The sequence below is a fragment of the Salvelinus fontinalis genome, chromosome 36 (assembly GCF_029448725.1).
Source record: "Salvelinus fontinalis isolate EN_2023a chromosome 36, ASM2944872v1, whole genome shotgun sequence".
NCBI lineage: Eukaryota > Metazoa > Chordata > Actinopteri > Salmoniformes > Salmonidae > Salvelinus > Salvelinus fontinalis.
In genome coordinates this window covers 33,881,247-33,898,997 of record NC_074700.1, presented here as the reverse complement: position 1 = coordinate 33,898,997, position 17,751 = coordinate 33,881,247, and the positions used below count along the sequence as shown (strand labels likewise).

At 47.8% G+C, this 17,751-nt stretch overlaps 1 protein-coding gene across 8 annotated transcripts in view; it reads left to right on the top strand.

Annotated features, from left to right (window-relative positions):
- The window catches only part of LOC129835630 (disks large homolog 4-like), a 190,881-nt gene that overhangs the window by 101,808 nt on the left and 71,322 nt on the right, over positions 1 to 17,751 (top strand). For 7 of the 8 annotated variants that reach the window (XM_055901342.1, XM_055901346.1, XM_055901343.1 and 4 more), the window contains 2 exons: positions 6,938 to 6,988; positions 9,810 to 9,934. In XM_055901342.1, the coding sequence (XP_055757317.1) occupies positions 6,938 to 6,988; positions 9,810 to 9,934 (176 nt within the window). Of the gene's footprint in view, positions 1 to 2,674; positions 3,432 to 6,937; positions 6,989 to 9,809; positions 9,935 to 17,751 lie in introns of those variants that run through there. The other variant, XM_055901347.1, reaches the window with a different exon arrangement.

Sequence of the window (17,751 nt, the reverse complement as noted above, 5' to 3'; positions counted from 1 at the left end):
CCTCATCACCCTGACTTCCTCCTCTCCTCTCCTCGTCGGACACTTCATCACCCTGACTTCCTCCTCTCCCCTCCTCTCCTGACACCTCATCACCCTGACTTCCTCCTCTCCCCTCCTCTCCTGACACCTCATCACCCTGACTTCCTCCTCTCTCCTCCTCTCCTGACACTTCATCACCCTGACTTCCTCCTCTCCCCTCCTCCCATGACACTTCATCACCCTGACTTCCTCCTCTCTCCTCCTCTCCTGACACCTCATCACCCTGACTTCCTCCTCTCCTGACACTTCATCACCCTGACTTCCTCCTCTCCTGACACCTCATCACCCTGACTTCCTCCTCTCCTGACACCTCATCACCCTGACTTCCTCCTCTCCTCTCCTCGTCGGACACTTCATCACCCTGACTTCCTCCTCTCCCCTCCTCTCCTGACACCTCATCACCCTGACTTCATCCTCTCCCCTCCTCTCCTGACACCTCATCAACCTGACTTCCTCCTCTCCCCTCCTCTCCTGACACCTCATCACCCTGACTTCCTCCTCTCCCCTCCTCTCCTGACACCTCATCACCCTGACTTCCTCCTCTCCCCTCCTCTCCTGACACTTCATCACCCTGACTTCCTCCTCTCCCCTCCTCTCCTGACACTTCATCACCCTGACTTCCTCCTCTCTTCTCCTCTCCTGACACCTCATCACCCTGACACTCCTCCTCTCCCCTCCTCTCCTGACACCTCATCACCCTGACTTCCTCCTCTCCTGACACCTCATCACCCTGACTTCCTCCTCTCCTGACACCTCATCACCCTGACTTCCTCCTCTCCCGACACCTCATCACCCTGACTTCCTCCTCTCCTCTCCTCTCCTGATACCTCATCACCCTGACTTCCTCCTCTCCTCTCCTGATACCTCATTACCCTGACTTCCTCCTCTCCTGACACCTCATCACCCTGACTTCCTCCTCTCCTGACACCTCATCACCCTGACTTCCTCCTCTCCTGACACCTCATCACCCTGACTTCCTCCTCTCCTGACACCTCATCACCCTGACTTCCTCCTCTCCTGACACCTCATCACCCTGACTTCCTCCTCTCCTCTCCTCTCCTGATACCTCATCACCCTGACTTCCTCCTCTCCTGACACCTCATCACCCTAACTTCCTCCTCTCCTGACACCTCATCACCCTGACTTCCTCCTCTCCTGACACCTCATCACCCTAACTTCCTCCTCTCCTGACACCTCATCACCCTGACTTCCTCCTCTCCTGACACCTCATCACCCTGACTTCCTCCTCTCCTGACACCTCATCACCCTGACTTCCTCCTCTCCTGACACCTCATCACCCTGACTTCCTCCTCTCCTGACACCTCATCACCCTGACTTCCTCCTCTCCTGACACCTCATCACCCTGACTTCCTCCTCTCCTGACACCTCATCACCCTGACTTCCTCCTCTCCTGACACCTCATTACCCTGACTTCCTCCTCTACCTTTTAAACTCCAGCTGTGCTCCACTTCTGGCCAGGATGCAGAAATATAAACACAGACAGTCAGTCAGTACTACTTCAGTGAAACATACATGTATGCTGTCTCTACCCTCTCTCTCTCTCTCTCTCTCTCTCTCTCTCTCTCTCTCTCTCTCTCTCTCTCTCTCTCTCTCTCTCTGTCTCTCTCTCTCTGTCTCTCTCTCTCCCTCTCTATTCCTCTGTCTCTCTCTCTCTCTCTCTCTCTCTCTGTCTCTCTATTCCTCGCTCTCTCTCTCTCTCTATTCCTCTCTCTCTGTCTCTCTCTCTGTCTCTCTCTCTGTCTCTCTCTCTCTCTCTGTCTCTCTCTCTCTCTCTCTCTCTCTCTCTCTCTCTATCCTCTCTCTCTCTATTCCTCTCTCTCTCACTCTCACTCCCTCTTTCCTCTACCTTCTCTCTTTCACTCCATCACACCACTTCCTCTGCCCTCACATCTCTCTGTTATCCTCCCTCCTCTCTCTCCCTCCTTATCTCTCTCTTCCTCCCTCTCTCTCTCTCTTCCTCTCCCTCCCTTCCTTCTCTCTACCTCTTCCTTCCAAGAGCGAGAGGAGACGGGGGAGGAAGAGAGGGGGGAAAGGAGGGGGAGGAGGGGAGGATGAAATTAAATATGCTTCTGAATATAATTTGTATTTGTCATTTTTGCTGCATTCATCTGGATGTAGTTGTTCATTTGTGTTTGTGTTGTGTGATGCTGGATGGTTTGCTACGAGATGGAGATGGTTGCTATGAAAACCGTTGTTGCCTAGGTAACTGGGTCCCCCATAGGGATCAGCAGCTGTTGCTATGGAGTAGTTATGGTTACGAGTGGCCAGGAGAGAGAGAGAAGGATGAGGGAAGAGAGTAGGGCTGTGAAGATACCAGTATCTCAATATTTTTTCCATAAATTCCAAAAAATGAAAACATGAAGCAGGAGGAACTATTCTGTCCTTTAAAAAGGTGTAAAGTATTTTATTTTATGGGAAAATGGAGGATGTTGTTTCCTATAGAAGTTAAATCCACGAGGTGTTTCCTCGATATACTATATACTAACGACTATTCTGATCCCGGCTGAACTGGCCACTGAACTAAACACACACACACATACACACAGATACACACAGACACACACACACACACACACACACACACACACACACACACACACACACACACACACACACACACACACACACACACACACACACAGACACACAGACACACACAGATACACACACGGACACACACGGACACACACACACACACACACACACACACACACAGACACACAGACACACACAGATACACACACGGACACACACGGACACACACGGACACACACAGACACACACACACATACACACACATACATACACAGACACACACAGATACACACAGTGGTCAGGTATTCTGCCACTGTGTACTCTCTGTTTTGGGCCAAATAGCATTCTAGTTTGCTCTGTTTTTTTTGTTAAATTCTTTCGATTGTGTCAAGTAATTATCATTTTGGTTTCTCATGATTTGGTTGGGTCTAATTGTGTTGCTGTCCTGGGGCTGTTAAGCGTGTGTAGCGGAGGAGAGGAGCGGAGGAGAGGAGAGGAGGAGAGGAGCGGAGGAGAGGAGCGGAGCGGAGGCAAAGTCAGGTGCAGGAGAGCAAACAGGCGCACTTTAATTTCATTCCAAATTGACAGCAACAATTAAAAACATACGATGTCAAAACCACGGAAATAACAAAAGTAATGCGCCTGACAAACCACATAACAATAAACAATTTACACACAAAGACATGATGGGAAACAGAGGGCTAAATAGATTGATTAGGGAATGAAAACCAGGGAACAAGACAAAACAAATGGATATATGAGAAATGGAGCGGCGATGGCTAGAAAGCCGGTGACGCCGAACGGCAAACGTCGCTCGGACAAGGAGAGGAGCCGGCGTAAGTCGTGACAGGGGCTCTGTGGGGTCTGTTTGTGTTTGAGTCCCAGGATCAGAGTCCCAGGACCAGCTTGCTTAGGGGACTCTTCTCCAGGTTCATCTCTCTGTAGGTGATGGCTCTGTGGGGTCTGTTTGTGTTTGAGTCCCAGGATCAGAGTCCCAGGACCAGCTTGCTTAGGGGACTCTTCTCCAGGTTCGTCTCTCTGTAGGTGATGGCTCTGTGGGGTCTGTTTGTGTTTGAGTCCCAGGATCAGAGTCCCAGGACCAGCTTGCTTAGGGGACTCTTCTCCAGGTTCATCTCTCTGTAGGTGATGGCTCTGTGGGGTCTGTTTGTGTTTGAGTCCCAGGATCAGAGTCCCAGGACCAGCTTGCTTAGGGGACTCTTCTCCAGGTTCATCTCTCTGTAGGTGATGGCTCTGTGGGGTCTGTTTGTGTTTGAGTCCCAGGATCAGAGTCCCAGGACCAGCTTGCTTAGGGGACTCTTCTCCAGGTTCATCTCTCTGTAGGTGATGGCTCTGTGGGGTCTGTTTGTGTTTGAATCGCAGGACCAGAGTCCCAGGACCAGCTTGCTTAGGGGGCTCTTCTCCAGGTTCATCTCTCTGTAGGTGATGGCTCTGTGGGGTCTGTTTGTGTTTGAGTCCCAGGATCAGAGTCCCAGGACCAGCTTGCTTAGGGGACTCTTCTCCAGGTTCATCTCTCTGTAGGTGATGGCTCTGTGGGGTCTGTTTGTGTTTGAGTCCCAGGATCAGAGTCCCAGGACCAGCTTGCTTAGGGGACTCTTCTCCAGGTTCATCTCTCTGTAGGTGATGGCTCTGTGGGGTCTGTTTGTGTTTGAGTCCCAGGATCAGAGTCCCAGGACCAGCTTGCTTAGGGGACTCTTCTCCAGGTTCATCTCTCTGTAGGTGATGGCTCTGTGGGGTCTGTTTGTGTTTGAGTCCCAGGATCAGAGTCCCAGGACCAGCTTGCTTAGGGGACTCTTCTCCAGGTTCATCTCTCTGTAGGTGATGGCTCTGTGGGGTCTGTTTGTGTTTGAGTCCCAGGATCAGAGTCCCAGGACCAGCTTGCTTAGGGGACTCTTCTCCAGGTTCATCTCTCTGTAGGTGATGGCTCTGTGGGGTCTGTTTGTGTTTGAGTCCCAGGATCAGAGTCCCAGGACCAGCTTGCTTAGGGGACTCTTCTCCAGGTTCATCTCTCTGTAGGTGATGGCTCTGTGGGGTCTGTTTGTGTTTGAGTCCCAGGATCAGAGTCCCAGGACCAGCTTGCTTAGGGGACTCTTCTCCAGGTTCATCTCTCTGTAGGTGATGGCTCTGTGGGGTCTGTTTGTGTTTGAGTCCCAGGATCAGAGTCCCAGGACCAGCTTGCTTAGGGGACTCTTCTCCAGGTTCATCTCTCTGTAGGTGATGGCTCTGTGGGGTCTGTTTGTGTTTGAGTCCCAGGATCAGAGTCCCAGGACCAGCTTGCTTAGGGGACTCTTCTCCAGGTTCATCTCTCTGTAGGTGATGGCTCTGTGGGGTCTGTTTGTGTTTGAGTCCCAGGATCAGAGTCCCAGGACCAGCTTGCTTAGGGGACTCTTCTCCAGGTTCATCTCTCTGTAGGTGATGGCTCTGTGGGGTCTGTTTGTGTTTGAGTCCCAGGATCAGAGTCCCAGGACCAGCTTGCTTAGGGGACTCTTCTCCAGGTTCATCTCTCTGTAGGTGATGGCTCTGTGGGGTCTGTTTGTGTTTGAGTCCCAGGACCAGAGTCCCAGGACCAGCTTGCTTAGGGGACTCTTCTCCAGGTTCATCTCTCTGTAGGTGATGGCTCTGTGGGGTCTGTTTGTGTTTGAGTCCCAGGACCAGAGTCCCAGGACCAGCTTGCTTAGGGGACTCTTCTCCAGGTTCATCTCTCTGTAGGTGATGGCTCTGTGGGGTCTGTTTGTGTTTGAATCCCAGGACCAGAGTCCCAGGACCAGCTTGCTTAGGGGGCTCTTCTCCAGGTTCATCTCTCTGTAGGTGATGGCTTTGTTAAGGAAGGTTTGGGAATCGCTTCCTTTTAGGTGGTTGTAGAATTGAACGTCTCTTTTCTGGATTTTGATAATTAGTGGGTATCGGCCTAATTCTGCTCTGCATGCATTATTTGGTGTTCTACGTTGTACACGGAGGATATTTTCAATTCAAGTCTCAATTTGGTGTTTGTTCCATTTTGTGAAATCTTGGTTGGTGAGCGGACCCCAGACCTCACAACCATAAAGGGCAATGGGTTCTATAACTTATTCAAGTATTTTTAGCCAGATCCTAATTGGTATGTTGAATTTTATGTTCCTTTTGATGGCATAGAATGCCTTTCTTGCCTTGTCTCTCAGATCGTTCACAGCTTTGTGGAAGTTACCTGTGGCAATGATGTTTAGGCCGAGGTACTGTGTGTATAGGTGTTTGTGTGTGGAAACGGTGTCTAGATGGAATTTGTATTTGTGGTCCTGGCAACTGCACCTTTTTTGGAACACCATTATCTGTCTCTCTCTCTCTCTCTCTCTCTCTCTCTCTCTCTCTCTCTCTCTCTCTCTCTCTGTCTCTCTCTCTCTCTCTGTCTCTCTCTGTCTCTCTCTCTCTCTCTCTCTCTCTCTCTCTCTCTCTCTGTCTCTCTCTCTCTCTCTGTCTCTCTCTCTCTCTCTCTCTCTCTCTCTCTCTCTCTCTCTCTCTCTCTCTCTGTCTCTCTCTGTCTCTCTCTCTCTCTCTGTCTCTCTCTCTGTCTCTCTCTCTCCTCCCCTCTCTTCTCTCTCTCTCCCTCTCCTTCTCTCTCCTCTCCCTTCTCCCCCTCCGTCAGACAGTATAGTGTATAATAATATGACTGATGGCTGATGTCCTGATGTCTATGACTGATGTCTTGTCCTCTCTCATCCCCTCATCGCTCACTCTGTCACCCCGAGTGGGAGGAGAAGAGATGGAAGAATGCAGCTATAATGTAATACTAATAATAATACTCTCTCTCCCCCTCTCGTCTCCCTCTCTCTCTTTCTCTATTCTCCCCCTCTCGTCTCCCTCTCTCTCTTTCTCTTTTCTCCCCCTCTCGTCTCCCTCTCTCTCTTTCTCTATTCTCCCCCTCTCGTCTCCCTCTCTCTCTTTCTCTATTCTCCCCCTCTCGTCTCCCTCTCTCTCTTTCTCTATTCTCCCCCTCTCGTCTCCCTCTCTCTCTTTCTCTATTCTCCCCCCTCGCTCCCCTTCTCCCTTTCTTTCCCCCTCTCTCTCTATATCCCTTCCTCTCTCTTCCCCCCTCCCTCTCTCTCCCCTCCCTCTCTCTCTCCCCCTCTCGTCTCCCTCTCTCTCTTTCTCTATTCTCCCCCCTCGCTCCCCTTCTCCCTTTCTTTCCCCCTCTCTCTCTATATCCCTTCCTCTCTCTTCCTCCCTCCCTCTCTCTCCCTTCCTCTCTCTTCCCCCCTCCCTCTCTCTCCCCCTCCTTCTCTCTCTCCCCTCCCTCTCTCTCTCCCCCCCTCTCCCCCCCTCGCCCCCTCCCCCTCCCTCCCCTCTCTAGATGAATGGATCAGAGGGAGAGGTGGAGTATGAAGAGATGACACTGGAGAGGGTGAGACTGTACTACTATTACCATTAGATTACAACATGTGTGGCCCCTCGCACTTTTCTTTTTCATTTCATTTTTTTGTTTATTTAACGAGTCAGTTAAGAACAAATTATTATTATTATTTACAATGACGGCCTCCCTGGCAAAACCCGGACGACGCCGGGCCAATTGTGCGCCGCCCTGTGGGACTCCCAATCACAGCCGGTTGTGATACAGCCTGGAATCTAACCAGGGTCTGTAGTGACGCCTCTAACACTGAGACACAGGGCCTTAGACCGCTGCACCACCAGGGAGCCCTCTAGCACTGAGACACAGGGCCTTAGACCACTGCACCACCAGGGAGCCCTCTAGCACTGCGACACAGGGCCTTAGACCGCTGCACCACCAGGGAGCCCTCTAGCACTGAGACACAGGGTCTCAGACCACTGCACCACCAGGGAGCCCTCTAGCACTGAGACACAGGGCCTTAGACCGCTGCACCACCAGGGAGCCCTCTAGCACTGAGACACAGGGCCTCAGACCGCTGCACCACCAGGGAGCCCTCTAGCACTGAGACACAGGGCCTCAGACCGCTGCACCACCAGGGAGCCCTCTAGCACTGAGACACAGGGTCTCAGACCACTGCACCACCAGGGAGCCCTCTAGCACTGAGACACAGGGCCTTAGACCGCTGCACCACCAGGGAGCCCTCTAGCACTGAGACACAGGGCCTCAGACCGCTGCACCACCAGGGAGCCCTCTAGCACTGAGACACAGGGCCTCAGACCGCTGCACCACCAGGGAGCCCTCTAGCACTGAGACACTGGGCCTTAGACCGCTGCACCACCAGGGAGCCCTTTAGCACTGAGACACAGGGCCTTAGACCTCTGCACCACCAGTGAGCCCTCTAGCACTGAGACACAGGGCCTCAGACCACTGCACCACCAGGGAGCCCTCTAGCACTGAGACACAGGGTCTCAGACCGCTGCACCACCAGGGAGCCCTCTAGCACTGAGACACAGGGCCTTAGACCTCTGCACCACCAGTAAGCCCTCTAGCACTGAGACACAGGGCCTCAGACCACTGCACCACCAGGGAGCCCTCTAGCACTGAGACACAGGGCCTCAGACCGCTGCACCACCAGGGAGCCCTCTAGCACTGAGACACAGGGTCTCAGACCGCTGCACCACCAGGGAGCCCTCTAGCACTGAGACACAGGGCCTTAGACCGCTGCACCACCAGGGAGCCCTCTAGCACTGAGACACAGGGCCTTAGACCGCTGCACCACCAGGGAGCCCTCTAGCACTGAGACACAGGGTCTCAGACCGCTGCGCCACCAGGGAGCCCTCTAGCACTGAGACACAGGGTCTCAGACCGCTGCGCCACCAGGGAGCCCTCTAGCACTGAGACACAGGGTCTCAGACCGCTGCGCCACCAGGGAGCCCTCTAGCACTGAGACACAGGGTCTCAGACCGCTGCGCCACCAGGGAGCCCTCTAGCACTGAGACACAGGGTCTCAGACCGCTGCGCCACCAGGGAGCCCTCTAGCACTGAGACACAGGGTCTCAGACCGCTGCGCCACCAGGGAGCCCTCTAGCACTGAGACACAGGGTCTCAGACCGCTGCGCCACCAGGGAGCCCTCTAGCACTGAGACACAGGGTCTCAGACCGCTGCGCCACCAGGGAGCCCTCTAGCACTGAGACACAGGGCCTCAGACCACTGCACCACCAGGGAGCCCTCTAGCACTGAGACACAGGGTCTCAGACCGCTGCGCCACCAGGGAGCCCTCTAGCACTGAGACACAGGGTCTCAGACCGCTGCACCACCAGGGAGCCCTCTAGCACTGAGACACAGGGCCTCAGACCGCTGCGCCACCAGGGAGCCCTCTAGCACTGAGACACAGGGTCTCAGACCGCTGCACCACCAGGGAGCCCTCTAGCACTGAGACACAGGGCCTCAGACCGCTGCGCCACCAGGGAGCCCTCTAGCACTGAGACACAGGGCCTCAGACCGCTGCACCACCAGGGAGCCCTCTAGCACTGAGACACAGGGCCTCAGACCACTGCACCACCAGGGAGCCCTCTAGCACTGAGACACAGGGCCTCAGACCGCTGCGCCACCAGGGAGCCCTCTAGCACTGAGACACAGGGTCTCAGACCGCTGCGCCACCAGGGAGCCCTCTAGCACTGAGACACAGGGTCTCAGACCGCTGCACCACCACAGGGAGCCCTCTAGCACTGAGACACAGGGTCTCAGACCGCTGCGCCACCAGGGAGCCCTCTAGCACTGAGAGGATGTGATTCAGATCAGGACTCCTCGCTGGCCACTCCAGATCAGTCTTTCAGATCAGGTTTCCTCTTGAACTATTTTTGACGTGTGTTTGGGTTTGTTGTCCCAATGGAAGACCCACAACCTTCAATAGAGACCCCGTTTTTGGACAGCTGATATTCTGCTGGTTTCATGAAGCCGTGTTCAAGGCCCCAGTACCAGAGGCAGCAGAGCCCACAGCATTATCGAACCTCTCCCTGTCTTTGATCGTAGGGAGGGTGTAATTTTCACTGGATGCTTCATTTGGTTGTCCGTAAACAGCGCTGATCTGTAATGCCAAAATGCTTCAAGGTTGTTTCATTCATCCACAGAACATTTCCCCAGGAATTCGTACTATTTACTCCTTCAGCAGTGGGGTCTTCCTATGTTTACCAACGTGTGTGTGTGTGTGTGTGTGTGTGTGTGTGTGTGTGTGTGTGTGTGTGTGTGTGTGTGTGTGTGTGTGTGTGTGTGTGTGTGTGTGTGTGTGTGTGTGTGTGTGTGTGTGTGTGTGTGTGTGTGTGTGATGCTGTGTAGGGTAACTCTGGTCTAGGATTCAGTATAGCAGGTGGAACAGACAACCCCCACGTTGGAGACGACCCGTCTATCTTCATCACCAAGATCATCCCTGGAGGAGCTGCTGCACAGGACGGGAGGCTCAGGTAGACACGGGACGGGAGGCTCAGGTAGACACGGGACGGGAGGCTCAGGTAGACACGGGACGGGAGGCTCAGGTAGACAGAACGGGAGGCTCAGGTAGACACAGGACGGGAGGCTCAGGTAGACACAGGATGGAAGGCTCAGGTAGACACGGGACGGGAGGCTCAGGTAGACACAGGACGGGAGGCTCAGGTAGACACGGGACGGGAGGCTCAGGTAGACACGGGACGGGAGGCTCAGGTAGACACGGGACGGGAGGCTCAGGTAGACACGGGACGGGAGGCTCAGGTATACACAGGACGGGAGGCTCAGGTAGACACAGGACGGGAGGCTCAGGTAGACAGGACGGGAGGCTCAGGTAGACACAGGACGGGAGGCTCAGGTAGACACAGGATGGAAGGCTCAGGTAGACACGGGACGGGAGGCTCAGGTAGACACGGGACGGGAGGCTCAGGTAGACACGGGACGGGCGGCTCAGGTAGACACAGGACGGGACGCTCAGGTAGACACAGGACGGGAGGCTCAGGTAGACACAGGACGGGAGGCTCAGGTAGACACAGGACGGGAGGCTCAGGTAGACACGGGACGGGCGGCTCAGGTAGACACAGGACGGGACGCTCAGGTAGACACGGGACGGGAGGCTCAGGTAGACACAGGACGGGAGACTCAGGTAGACACAGGACGGGAGGCTCAGGTAGACACAGGACGGGAGCCTCAGGTAGACACAGGACGGGAGGCTCAGGTAGACACAGGACGGGAGGCTCAGGTAGACACAGGACGGGAGGCTCAGGTAGACACAGGATGGAAGGCTCAGGTAGACACAGGACGGGAGCCTCAGGTAGACACAGGACAGGAGACTGAGTTACCGAGACAATGAGTGGGGGTACAGGTTAGTCGGGGTAATTTGTACATGTAGGTTGGGGTAAAGTGACTATGCATAAATAATAAACAGCGAGTAGCAGCAGTGTACAAGGAGGGGGGTCAATGTAAATGGTCCTGTGGCCATTTGATTACTTGTTCAGCAGTCTTATGGCTTGGGGGTTAGAAGCTGTTAAGGAGCCCTTTGGACCTCAACTTGGCGCTCTGGTACCCGCTTGCCGTGCGGTTGCAGAGAGAACAGTCTATGACTTGGATGACTGGAGTCTTTGACAACTTAGAAATGTCCTTGTTTTTGAAAGAAAAGCAAAAAAAATTGACCATTAAAATAACATCAAATTGATCAGAAAAACAGTGTAGATAGAGTTCCTCTGTCCAGGGTCTGTGTTCTTATGCCCATCTTAATCTCTTCTTCTTATTGGCCAGTCTGAGATATGGCTTTTTCTTTGCAACTCTGCCTAGAAGGCCAGCATCCCGGAGTCGCCTCTTCACTGTTGACGTTGAGACTGGTGTTTTGCGGGTACTATTTATTGAAGTTGCCAGTTGAGGACTCGTGAGGCATCTGTTTCTCAAACTAGACACTCTAATATACTTGTCCTCTTGCTCAGTTGTGCCCCGGGGCCTCCCACTCCCCTTTCTATTCTGGTTAGAGCCAGTTTGCGCTGTTCTGTGAAGGGAGTAGTACACAGTGTTGTACGAGATCTTCAGTTTCTTGGCAATTGTTTTGCATGGAATAGCTTTCATTTCTCAGAACAAGAATAGACTGACGAGTTTCAGAAGAAAGGTCTTTGTTTCTGGCCGTTTTGAGCCCGTAATCGAACCCACAAATGCAGATTTTTTTTATTTCTACCTTTATTTAACTAGGCAAGTCAGTTAAGAACAAATTCTTATTTACAATGACGGCCTAGGAACACTGGGTTCAGGGGCAGAACGACAGATGTTTACCTTGTCAGCTCGGGGATTTGATCTAGCAACCTTTCGGTTACTGGTCCAACGCTCTAACCACTAGGCTACCTGCTGGTTAATGGCCCGACGCTCTAACCACTAGGCTACCTGCTGGTTACTGGCCCAACGCTCTAACCACTAGGCTACCTGCTGGTTACTGGCCCAACGCTCTAACCACTAGGCTACCTGCTGGTTACTGGCCCAACGCTCTAACCACTAGGCTACCTGCTGGTTACTGGCCCAACACTCTAACCACTAGGCTTCCTGCTGGTTAATGGCCCAACGCTCTAACCACTAGGCTACCTGCTGGTTACTGGCCCAACGCTCTAACCACTAGGCTACCTGCTAGTTACTGGCCCAACGCTCTAACCACTAGGCTACCTGCTGGTTACTGGTCCAATGCTCTAACCACTAGGCTACCTGCTGGTTACTGGCCCAACGCTCTAACCACTAGGCTACCTGCTGGTTAATGGCCCAATGCTCTAACCACTAGGCTACCTGCTGGTTACTAGCCCAACGCTCTAACCACAAGGCTACTGCTGATTACTGGCCCAACGCTCTAACCACTAGGCTACCTGCTGGTTACTGGCCCACCACTCTAACCACTAGGCTACCTGCTGGTTAATGGCCCAACGCTCTAACCACTAGGCTACCTGCTGGTTATTGGCCCAACGCTCTAACCACTACGCTACTGCTGGTTACTGGCCCAACGCTCTAACCAGTAGGCTACCTGTCGCCTCATCTGATGAGTATCTGATACTCAACTTGTCTAAAGAAGGCCAGTTTTATTGCTTCTAAAGTTAATGTCTACACTGTATTTCGGATCAATTCAATGTTATTTTAATGAACAGAAAATGTGCTTTTCCTTCAAAAACAAGAACATTTCTAAGTGACTTTTGAATGGTAGTGTATGTCCTGGATGGCAGGAAGCTTTGGCAAAAAAAAAACATCTGACACCGCCTGGTATAGAGGTCCTGGATTGGCCCCAGTGATGTACTGGTCCAGTCGCACTACCCTCTGTAGAACCTTGCGGTCGGAGGCCGAGCAGTTGCCATACCAGGTTGGGATGCTAACGGTCAGGATGCTCTCGATGGTGCAGCTGTAGAACTTTTGACGATCTGAGGACCCATACCAAATCTTTTCAGTCTGGTGAGGGGGGAAAGGTGTTGTCATGCCCTCTTCACAACTGTCTTGGTGTGTTTGGACCATGATAGTTGTTGGTGATGTGGACATCAAGGAACTTGAAACTTTCGACCGCTCCACTACAGCCCCATTGATGTTGAGGGCCAGTGATCAGTGATCAGATCTGTCGTGTCGTCAGCAAACTTAATGATGGTGTTGGAGTCGTGTTGGAGTCGTGTTTGGCCACGCAGTCGTGGGTGAACAGGGAGTACAGGAGGGGACTAAGCACGCACCCCAAAAGGGGCCCCGGTGTTGAGGATCAGCGTGGCAGATGTGTTGCTACCTACCCTCACCACCTGGGGGCGTCCCGTCAGGAAATCCAGGATCCAGTTGCAGAGGGAGGTGTTTAGTCCCAGGGTCCTTAGTGATGAGCTTTGAGGGCACCATGGTGTTGAACGCTGAGCTGTAGTCAATGAACAGCATTCTCACATAGGTGTTCCTTTTGTCCAGGTGGGAAAGGGCAGTGTGGAGTGCGATTGAGTCATTTGTGGATCTGTTGGGGGAGTATGCAAATTGGAGTGGGTCTAGGGTTTCCGGGATGATGGTGTTGATGTGAGCCATGACCAGCCTTTCAAAGCACTTCATGAGTACCAATGTGAGTACTACAGGGCGGTAATAATTTAGGCAGGTTACCTTCGCATTCTTGGGCAAAGGAACTATCGTGGTCTCCTTGAAACATGTAGGTGTTACAGACTCGGTCAGGGAGAGGCTGAACATTTCAGTGAAGACACTTGCCAGTTGGTCAGCGCATGCTCAGAGTACACGTTCTGGTAATGTTGACCTGTTTAAAGGTCTTGTTCACATTGGCTACGGAGAGCGTGATCACACAGTCCGGAACAGCTGGTGCTCTCATGGATGCTTCAGTGTTGCTTACCTTAAAAGCTCGCGTCACTGGGCAGCATGTGGCTGGATTTCCTTGTGTTGTCAGTAATAGTTTGCGTACCACATCCGACGAGCGTCAGAGCCGGTGTAGTGTGATTACGTAGTAGTAGTGTAGTAGTGTAGTACGATCCAATCTTAGTCCTGTATTGACACTCTGCCTGTTTGATGGTTTGTCTGAATATGGGATTTCTTATAGGTGTCTGGATTAGCAGCTCGAGCCTTTAGCTCGATGCGGATGTCGCCTGTAATCCATGGCTTCTGGTTGCGATATGTACGTACGGTCACTGTGGGGACGACATCGTTGATGCACTTATTGATGAAGCCGGTGACAGAGGTGGTGTACTCCTCAATCCCATTGGATGAATCACGGAACATATTCCAGTCTGTGCTGCAAAACAGTCCTGTAGTTTAGCATCTGCATCATTGGTGACTGGTGCTTCCTGCTTTAGTTTTTGCGAACAGGAATCAGGAGGATAGAATTATGGTCAGATTTGCCAAATGGAGGGCAAGGGAGAGCTTCGTACGCGTCTCTGTGTGTGGAGTAAAGGTGATCTAGAAAAGATGTCTAGAGTAGTATTCCCTCTGGTTGCACATTTAACATGTTGATAGAAATGAGGTAAGACTGATTTGAGTTTCCCTGCATTAAAGTCTTTGGCCACTAGGAGCGCCACCTCTGGAGTAGCATGTTCTTGTTATGTTACAGGGTTAATGACAGTGGATAGATAATATATATTATGTCTATGTTACAGGGTTAATGACAGTGGATAGATAATATATATTATGTCTATGTTACAGGGTTAATGACAGTAGATAGATAATATATATTATGTCTATGTTACAGGGTTAATGACAGTAGATAGATAATATATATTATGTCTATGTTACAGGGTTAATGACAGTAGATAGATAATATATATTATGTCTATGTTACAGGGTTAATGACAGTAGATAGATAATATATATTATGTCTATGTTACAGTGTTAATGACAGTGGAGGATAGATAATATATATTATGTCTATGTTACAGGGTTAATGACAGTAGATAGATAATATATATTATGTCTATGTTACAGGGTTAATGACAGTAGATAGATAATATATATTATGTCTATGTTACAGGGTTAATGACAGTAGATAGATAATATATATTATGTCTATGTTACAGGGTTAATGACAGTAGATAGATAATATATATTATGTCTATGTTACAGGGTTAATGACAGTAGATAGATAATATATATTATGTCTATGTTACAGGGTTAATGACAGTAGATAGATAATATATATTATGTCTATGTTACAGGGTTAATGACAGTAGATAGATAATATATATTATGTCTATGTTACAGGGTTAATGACAGTAGATAGATAATATATATTATGTCTATGTTACAGGGTTAATGACAGTAGATAGATAATATATATTATGTCTATGTTACAGGGTTAATGACAGTAGATAGATAATATATATTATGTCTATGTTACAGGGTTAATGACAGTAGATAGATAATATATATTATGTCTATGTTACAGGGTTAATGACAGTAGATAGATAATATATATTATGTCTATGTTACAGGGTTAATGACAGTAGATAGATAATATATATTATGTCTATGTTACAGGGTTAATGACAGTAGATAGATAATATATATTATGTCTATGTTACAGGGTTAATGACAGTAGATAGATAATATATATTATGTCTATGTTACAGGGTTAATGACAGTAGATAGATAATATATATTATGTCTATGTTACAGGGTTAATGACAGTAGATAGATAATATATATTATGTCTATGTTACAGGGTTAATGACAGTAGATAGATAATATATATTATGTCTATGTTACAGGGTTAATGACAGTAGATAGATAATATATATTATGTCTATGTTACAGGGTTAATGACAGTAGATAGATAATATATATTATGTCTATGTTACAGGGTTAATGACAGTAGATAGATAATATATATTATGTCTATGTTACAGGGTTAATGACAGTAGATAGATAATATATATTATGTCTATGTTACAGGGTTAATGACAGTAGATAGATAATATATATTATGTCTATGTTACAGGGTTAATGACAGTAGATAGATAATATATATTATGTCTATGTTACAGGGTTAATGACAGTAGATAGATAATATATATTATGTCTATGTTACAGGGTTAATGACAGTAGATAGATAATATATATTATGTCTATGTTACAGGGTTAATGACAGTAGATAGATAATATATATTATGTCTATGTTACAGGGTTAATGACAGTAGATAGATAATATATATTATGTCTATGTTACAGGGTTAATGACAGTAGATAGATAATATATATTATGTCTATGTTACAGGGTTAATGACAGTAGATAGATAATATATATTATGTCTATGTTACAGGGTTAATGACAGTAGATAGATAATATATATTATGTCTATGTTACAGGGTTAATGACAGTAGATAGATAATATATATTATGTCTATGTTACAGGGTTAATGACAGTAGATAGATAATATATATTATGTCTATGTTACAGGGTTAATGACAGTGAGATAGATAATATATATTATGTCTATGTTACAGGGTTAATGACAGTAGATAGATAATATATATTATGTCTATGTTACAGGGTTAATGACAGTAGATAGATAATATATATTATGTCTATGTTACAGGGTTAATGACAGTAGATAGATAATATATATTATGTCTATGTTACAGGGTTAATGACAGTAGATAGATAATATATATTATGTCTATGTTACAGGGTTAATGACAGTAGATAGATAATATATATTATGTCTATGTTACAGGGTTAATGACAGTAGATAGATAATATATATTATGTCTATGTTACAGGGTTAATGACAGTAGATAGATAATATATATTATGTCTATGTTACAGGGTTAATGACAGTAGATAGATAATATATATTATGTCTATGTTACAGGGTTAATGACAGTAGATAGATAATATATATTATGTCTATGTTACAGGGTTAATGACAGTAGATAGATAATATATATTATGTCTATGTTACAGGGTTAATGACAGTAGATAGATAATATATATTATGTCTATGTTACAGGGTTAATGACAGTAGATAGATAATATATATTATGTCTATGTTACAGGGTTAATGACAGTAGATAGATAATATATATTATGTCTATGTTACAGGGTTAATGACAGTAGATAGATAATATATATTATGTCTATGTTACAGGGTTAATGACAGTGGATAGATAATATATATTATGTCTATGTTACAGGGTTAATGACAGTAGATAGATAATATATATTATGTCTATGTTACAGGGTTAATGACAGTAGATAGATAATATATATTATGTCTATGTTACAGGGTTAATGACAGTAGATAGATAATATATATTATGTCTATGTTACAGGGTTAATGACAGTAGATAGATAATATATATTATGTCTATGTTACAGGGTTAATGACAGTAGATAGATAATATATATTATGTCTATGTTACAGGGTTAATGACAGTGAGGATAGATAATATATATTATGTCTATGTTACAGGGTTAATGACAGTAGATAGATAATATATATTATGTCTATGTTACAGGGTTAATGACAGTAGATAGATAATATATATTATGTCTATGTTACAGGGTTAATGACAGTAGATAGATAATATATATTATGTCTATGTTACAGGGTTAATGACAGTAGATAGATAATATATATTATGTCTATGTTACAGGGTTAATGACAGTAGATAGATAATATATATTATGTCTATGTTACAGGGTTAATGACAGTAGATAGATAATATATATTATGTCTATGTTACAGGGTTAATGACAGTAGATAGATAATATATATTATGTCTATGTTACAGGGTTAATGACAGTAGATAGATAATATATATTATGTCTATGTTACAGGGTTA